General features: G+C 41.7%; 1 protein-coding gene across 1 annotated transcript; it reads left to right on the top strand.

Moving 5' to 3' along the window:
• Positions 1–5,586: 5,586 nt before the first annotated feature.
• LOC110716415 lies at positions 5,587–6,351 on the top strand. Its single transcript, XM_021895028.1, has one exon. It carries the CDS (start codon positions 5,587–5,589, stop codon positions 6,349–6,351), a length of 765 nt encoding a protein of 254 aa, XP_021750720.1.
• The last annotated feature ends 1,295 nt before the right edge of the window (positions 6,352–7,646 follow it).

Below are 7,646 nucleotides of genomic sequence, written 5' to 3'. Positions count from 1 at the left end.
ACGGGATTTTCACCTAGCTTAGGAAAAGTTGGAGTCGTTTTTGTGTCACAAATTATGAACAAGTTTTATTAATAAGAATAAAAAATTTCCGCTGCATAAGTATTTTTAAAGTATAAGCCTTGCGTTATCACGAGGCGGTAATACGCCCAAGTCTATCTCTACGGTATTTATACATATTTTTCTACATATTCCGTAGAGGGAGATTTGGGGGTGTTACATAAGTAATCACGTAGTCACAACATGATGCAATGAGTTTGCCACCTAACCATGGCTCTAATTTTCTAAGGTTAAGGATTATGGTGTCCAAGAGGGTCCATGGTTATGAGTTCGGATGCATCGTGCGGAAGCCTTACCTTAGAAGGGTTGGCACGATGGATGGGACTCCACAAGTTAAACTTGCTTCCATGGTTTGGTGAATTCACAATCTCGGATGCACCCATTGTTGGATGGAGCGTTCATTAGGGTAGATGGAGCGTGAATTCCCAAGGGCTAAGACCATATGTATAACACATATGGGTTCAGCAAAGTCGAAAAAACTAAATCTGGAAGTAAAATCATCAAAACAGTACTAGAATAAGGCAAACCACGAAACCAGAAAACTGGCGCAATGTCGCAAGAACTCGGCGCGAGAAAACAGAGACCGTCGCGCAGCGACAGCTGTATCGCGCCGCGATAGAGCTTTCATTTGGCGATGGTCGCCATCGTCTCGCGGCAGTTCTGGCACCCCACGACAATTCCAGTTTTTGAAGTTTTCCCGATTATTCGTAGCGTTTATTCTATTTTAGTTGTGAAAGATATTTCTGGCTTTTCCTACGTGTAAATATCCTAGGTTTTTGACGCAATACGGATGGTCTTTCCAATGCAAACCTTTTTATGCTTATGCCACAATCTTAATCAAAATTACGCACAATGAATATCTAGAATCTTTCAAGTCTCATCCCCTCATTCTAAATCGTTTGCCAAAATAAACTTTAGGAATCAAAATTAGAAATCCTCACCAGAAGTCGCCAAAAACTATAGAGAATTTTTCAAAACTCAACTTTGAACCCCACTATGATTCGTGCATTTAGGCATGGCGGCGTCCAAAGGGAAGGAAGCTAGACATAAAAGAGTCGCCAACAAGTTTTAGGAGCTTGTAAACCGTTCACGGGTGTGAAGGTTTGATAGGCCGTCGTCGAGCCTACCAAAATATAATCCTATCTTGGTCTCACTAACTAATAGCAAGGGTAAGAAAGGGTCGAACCCAAGAGAGGTGTTGAATCAACCACCTAGTACTACCGTTTAAATAAGCTAAATGAATTCTAAATTGGGTTGGTTTTGAGTAACTTCTACTAGTTCAATTCAACTAAAGCTAGGAGGAAATTAACAATAATTAGGGGAATCTAGGGCTCGGGTTATACCACTCAACTTCATCACAAATCACAATTAGCATGCAACAATCAAGGTAAATTAATGGGATAAGTTAGGGGAAGTCATCTAAGGCACCCAACTACTCTCTCAAGCTAGAGGGATTACTTGAATCATGAATACAACCTACTCTCGTGGTTACAAAGCATAAAACAAGTGTTAAAGCATAATCACGATGACATAAACATTCCCTTGACCGAAAATTCCTATTCTCATGGCATTTCGGGTCAATCAAGCATAAGGGAGCTAACTCAAGTTCATCTCTCGATCCTTCGTTGAGAAAGCTTAGATAAATAGTTCTAGCAATGGCCATATACAAGAACTAAGAAACTAAACCACTTAAGCTTAACTAATTAACACCCAATAATTACCAAATTATTACATGCAACAAGTAATTAGTAACTACATTGAGGGTTTTACCCAAACCCTAGAAATTAGACTACTCACAATCCATGGAGATTAGAGCAATTAAAGATTTCAAGCAATTCATGAACAAGTTCAAACTAAGGATTAAGCTAATTAACAATATAAACATGCAAGAACTAGCAAATAATTAACAACAAAGTAAAGAGAAGTAGAAAAGATGAGTAAGAAATGGTTACTATGAAGCTTCAAGGTGATGAGCAACAATGGTGGAACTTGTCTTCTACAATGGTTGAATTTGAATATTTCCAAGCTAATAATTAAGAACTAACTAATGATTTGAGAATTTAATGTTCTAAGACTACAAACTAAGAGAAAGCTCTAAAAACCTTGCTTGTTCGTACAAATGAGCCAAAAGGGGGTATTTATAAGACCCCCAAATAAAAAGGACGGAAAAAACAAGAGTCGGGCTCGACTGTAGGTCTGCACGGACGTGCCAGGTTTGGCACGGACGTGCAAACCAAGCTGCACGAACGTGCTGCCTTATGCACGGCCGTGCAGGGCATGGCAGAAGCTACTGCTTAGGCTTGAAATATTGCACGGACGTGCCAGTTATGGCACGGGTGTGCAGCCTCTTCTGCACGGACGTGCCAACTTAAGCACGGCGGTGCAGGCCTTGGCAGAATGTTGCAAATTTCTGGAGCACTTCTGCACGGACGTTGATGTGTGGCATTTATGCCACCATTTTACCCTTTTTCACTACAGATTTCTCCCGGATTTTGTCACTTGTTTATGCCTCTTTTCACCCCTTTTATCTTGATTTTAGTCACTTTAGCTCCCTCTCGTATTTTCCCTTCCCTTTTTGTCTTTTCTTTTAGTTTTTACCTCCTTTTTGTGTGTTTTGACAGCTCCTAGCGCTCGTGTGCGAATCATGAATTAATAGCTTGAGTGGAGATGCCAATGGATCTTGCCAAGGGAGTGGAGATGCCAAAATGGAGAGGGCGCACTGTTGAGATTGGCCGCGGGCGCAGGCTTGTTAGCCGCGGGCGCGGACAGGAAAACCCTTAAGCCAGCAAGAGAAAGTGGAGATGGCGAGCCGCGGGCGCGGAGCATAGGGTCCGCGGGCGCGGCAGAGGAGACCCGCGGGCGCGACATTTTCCCCCGCGGGCGTGGCATTCTGGGTTTGACGAGGCTATTTACCCAGCTTGGAGAGGGCGCAACACCCTAATCGGAGAGCCCTCTCCCTTGCCCTTTTTCTTCATTTTGGTAGAAGACTATAAATAGTCTCTAGCTTGAGTTTTTCACTCATTCACTATTCCATTGGCCTAAAATCATTTGTAGAGAGAGAATTTCCATGGCTTCTAGAGAGAGAAAACACTAGTCTTCAAGAATCAATCTTTGTAATCAAATATTCAAGCTTTCTTCTAGATTGTTGCTACTACTTTGATGATTTGGTAATATTTCATCTTTATAATATCAATATTTACTTTTGTTTCTCTAGTTTTTGATCTTCTTTGTTTTATTGTTCTTACTTGAGTTTACTTTCATAAATATTCAAGATTTATTAGTTTCTTTGATTTCCTTTCAAGCTAGAATCATGTTAGGTTGTGTTGATATTGAATACATGCTCATGTTAGTTGTTATGGCTTTTCCCTTCCTTCTAGCTTAGGTTTTTAGCTAGGGAAGGGGGTGAAAATCATGTGTATTTGACTATCTATTGATTATTGATTGGGATTTATTCTTGAGTTGATGATTTGAGCTATAATATGCTTGGAGTTAGTGTGTGCACCTCTAATCCCAAGAGTCTAGCCCTTGATTGAATGCATGAGAATGATTTAATCTAGGTGTGAATGATTTCATCGACTTGCTTGAGTAGTTGCATGAGAATGAACTATCTTAGGTAGAGTTTATACTCCTAGAATCGGTTCCTTATCGGTTTTCATTAGTATTCCTTGTTCATGGTTGAATCCCCCTCTCCCTAGTGCTTTTGTCATTGTTATCTCTCTAATCTTGTCCATTTATTTGCATTTAAGAGTGTTTAATCTATTTCCTTTGTTTTTAGTTTATTCTAGGCTCAATAGTAGTTGGTCTGTCCATACGATTCTTCAAACACAAATCTAATTACCCTTTTCTTGTTACTAGAAATTTCTCCTCGATCTCGTATTAATTATGCTAAACCCCCGTTTCCTTGGGAATCGACCCTACCTTACCGCTATCTAAAGCAAAATTGATAGAGTTAGGATAGGAGTTATAAATTGTAATTTTGATCTAGGATAGTAAACTAACGACCTATTGTCCACCGATCAAAATTTTGGCGCCGTTGCCGGGGAAACGGCTAGTTTTGCACATTTATTTGCGTGATTAGTGGATTTTGTTGCTTTTTATTTAGTTCTTTTTCCACTTGCTAGTCATTGCTAATTGTTTGCTTAGCTTTGGTGAATGCAAAAAAGATCTCAAGGACCACCTACTCACAACCTTGATCACGAAATCAACCGCACCTTGAGACAAGTCCGTAGACTCTATCAAGAAGAGGGACGAGGTTTTGGTGCTATCTTTGATAGTGAGAGTGATTCTTGTTCCTCACATTCCCAAGGTGACGAAATGGCAGGACAACAAGCGGATGTTTTATTTCGTAAGTTTGGTAATCCGGAGGATTATGAGCTCACCGGTGGGATATTGCTACCCTTCACGGAAACTAACTTCACCATCCATCCTCAATACACTCGAATGGTTCAAGCGGAGAAATTCTCGGGTTCGCCAAGTGAAGACCCCATTAAGCATCTTGATAGGTTCCTTGAACTTTGTGCCATGATACAAACCAACCAAGTTTCTCAAGAATACATTCGGATGCACCTATTTTGGCAATCTCTTGCGGGGAGAGAAAAGAAGTGGCTCAAACAAGTCAAACCTAATTCTCTCACAACATGGAGGGAAATTTTCCAAGCATTTTTGAAAAGGTTCATCTCCGAAGAGAAAACCGCCGAGATGAGGAGGAAGATAGCATCTTTTGAACAAGAGCCAGAAGAAAGCCTTAGTGAAGCTTGGGAGAGGTTTAAAGAGTTGGTGCAAGCATGTCCTCACCATGAATACAATCAAAGCTTACTCATGAGGTTCTTCTATGATGGTTTGGAACCGATTTCCCGAGCTAATTTGGATGCGGGGGCGGGTGGACAATTGATCAAAGTCCCTCAAAATCAAGTTGAAGCAACAATCGAAGAGGTAGTCAAAAACTACTCTTGGGGAGGAAGAAGGAGGAATGCGCCAAAGAAAGGTGGGAAGTATGAGTTGGAGAAAGTCGATCAATTGCAACATCAAATTGAGCTTTTGACAAAAGGGCTTGCAAAATTGAATACTAGTGTCAATAGTGGGGCGAGCTCCTCCCAAGTTAACTCTTTCTCTTGTCAAAATTGTTGTGGGACCAACCACGATACATTTTATTGTGGAGGGTTAAGCCCGGAGCATGTAGCGGCATACAACACAAGGCAAGAAGGATTTAGGGGAGCTGGCGGTGGAGTGGCTTGGAGACAACCACCACCCGGATTTGCAACCCAACCTCAACAATGGAATCAACAAGCTCAACAACCATACAACTCAAACCTCCAATATCAAAACCCACCTCCATTCCAAACCCAAAATCAAAGAGGAAACTACCCAAGAAACAACCAACACAATAATCAACACCAATACCAAAATCAAACCCAAGCAACTCAAAGAAGTCAAGAGCAAGCATCTCAACCCAATTATACTCAAACTCAAATTCTTCAACAACTTCAAGCCATGAATCAACAAATGCAAGAAGTCAAGGCTCATAACAAGATGGTTGATTCACAACTAGCACAATTGGCCGAGAGGGTTCCTTTCAACTCATCTTCCACTTTGCCCGGACAATCACAAACCAACCCTTCCAATATTGTGAAACCCCACTCTTGCAAGTCAATCACATTGAGATCGGGTACATTTTATGAGGGTCCCAAGGGAGAGGATGGCAAGGAAAAGAAGGAAGGAGAAGAGAAAATGAGTGAAGATAAAAAAGTTGAAGAAGAGAAGGTTGATGAGAAAGAGAAGAGTATGGAGAAAAAGAAGTCTAAGGATGTGGTGACATCCTCAACTTCTAGTGAGGCAAGAAACCTTGATGGACCGGTTCCTTTTCCCGGTCGGCTTGCGGAGAGAAAATTGAACGATAAATTTGCAAAGTTTCTAAGTGTGATGAAAAACTTACACATTAACCTCCCTTTCATTGAGGTTGTCACACAAATGCCCTCATACTCCAAGTTCTTGAAAGACATTCTCACCAACAAAAGGAAGCTCAATGATGAGCTTATCACTATTCCCCATCAAGTGAGTGCACTTGTTCAACACAAAATGCCCAAGAAGCAAAAGGATCTGGGAAGCTTCACCTTGCCGGTCAAGATTGGGAAAATGGAAGCTAGGGGTGCCCTAGCCGACCTCGGAGCAAGTGTTAGTTTGATCCCTCTATCCATTGGTCAAAAGCTTAACATTGAGATGATCCCCACAAGGAAAACCATTCAATTGGCCGATCGTTCGGTGAAACTACCTTGTGGTGAGCTTGAAATTGCGTGAGGCAGGTATAATCTATGCTATCTCCGATAGCAAGTGGGTTAGCCCGGTTCACGTGGTTCCCAAAAAGGGTGGAATGACCATTGCCAAGGGAGAAGGAGGATAGGAAATCTCCACCCGGACGGTGACCGGGTGGAGGATGTGCATTGATTATAGGAAGTTGAACAAGAACACTAAGAAAGATCATTTTCCTCTCCCCTTCATGGACCAAATGTTGGAAAGACTATCCCATCATGCTTTCTTTTGCTTTTTGGATGGATATTCCGGCTTTTTCCAAATTCCTATCCGTCCAAATGATCAAGAGAAAACTACTTTTACGTGTCCATATGGGACATTTGCATACCAAAGAATGCCATTCGGGTTATGCAATGCTCCCTCAACTTTCCAACGATGCATGACCTCCATTTTTTCTTAAATGCTTGAGAATGAAATTGAAGTTTTATGGATGATTTTGGTGTTGGTGGATCGTCTTTTGACACATGTCTTATTAACCTTGAAAAAGTTTTGAAAAGGTGTCAAGAGACGAGTTTAGTGTTGAATTGGGAATAATGCCATTTTATGGTCGAGGAAGGTATTGTCCTAGGCCATAAAGTATCAAAAAAGGGCATTGAAGTAGACTCGGCTAAGGTTTCGGTGATTGCTAAGTTGCCCCCTCCTACCTCCGTCACGGGAGTGAGAGCTTTTCTTGGGCATGCCGGTTTTCACCGGAGGTTTATCAAAAAAATTTCATCAATCGCCAAGCCCTTAATCGAGTTACTCAAAAAGGATGTTGTGTTCAATTTTGATGAGGCTTGCCTTGAGGCATTCCAAAAGCTTAAGGAAGCCCTCATCTCCTCTCCTGTTGTGCAAGCTCCGGATTGGAGCTTGCCTTTTGAGCTAATGTGCGATGCAAGTGATTTTGCAGTAGGTGCTGTACTTGGGCAAAAGAAAGAAGGAAGATCTTGTGTCATCTACTATGCAAGTAGAACGCTCGACGAAGCTCAAAGGAATTATACCACAACGGAGAAGGAAATGCTAGCGGTTGTCTTTGCCATGGATAAGCTCCGGTCTTACCTCATATGCTCAAGGGTGATAGTCTGCACAGATCACATAGCTGTCCGCTACCTTATGACCAAAAAGGAAGCAAAACTGTGTCTCATTCGTTGGGTTCTTTCTCTCCAAGGCTTTGACATGGAGATGAGAGACAAAAAGGGAGCGGAAAATTACGTAGCGGATCATCTATCGAGACTTCCTTTTGAGACTAAAGAAGATGTGCCTATCAATGAAGAAGTGGGTTTTGAGACTCTTATGGCCATTGC

This window comes from Chenopodium quinoa, unplaced genomic scaffold, assembly GCF_001683475.1.
Source record: "Chenopodium quinoa cultivar QQ74 unplaced genomic scaffold, ASM168347v1, whole genome shotgun sequence".
Lineage (NCBI taxonomy): Eukaryota > Viridiplantae > Streptophyta > Magnoliopsida > Caryophyllales > Amaranthaceae > Chenopodium > Chenopodium quinoa.
This window is presented reverse-complemented; position numbering and strand designations above follow the sequence as displayed.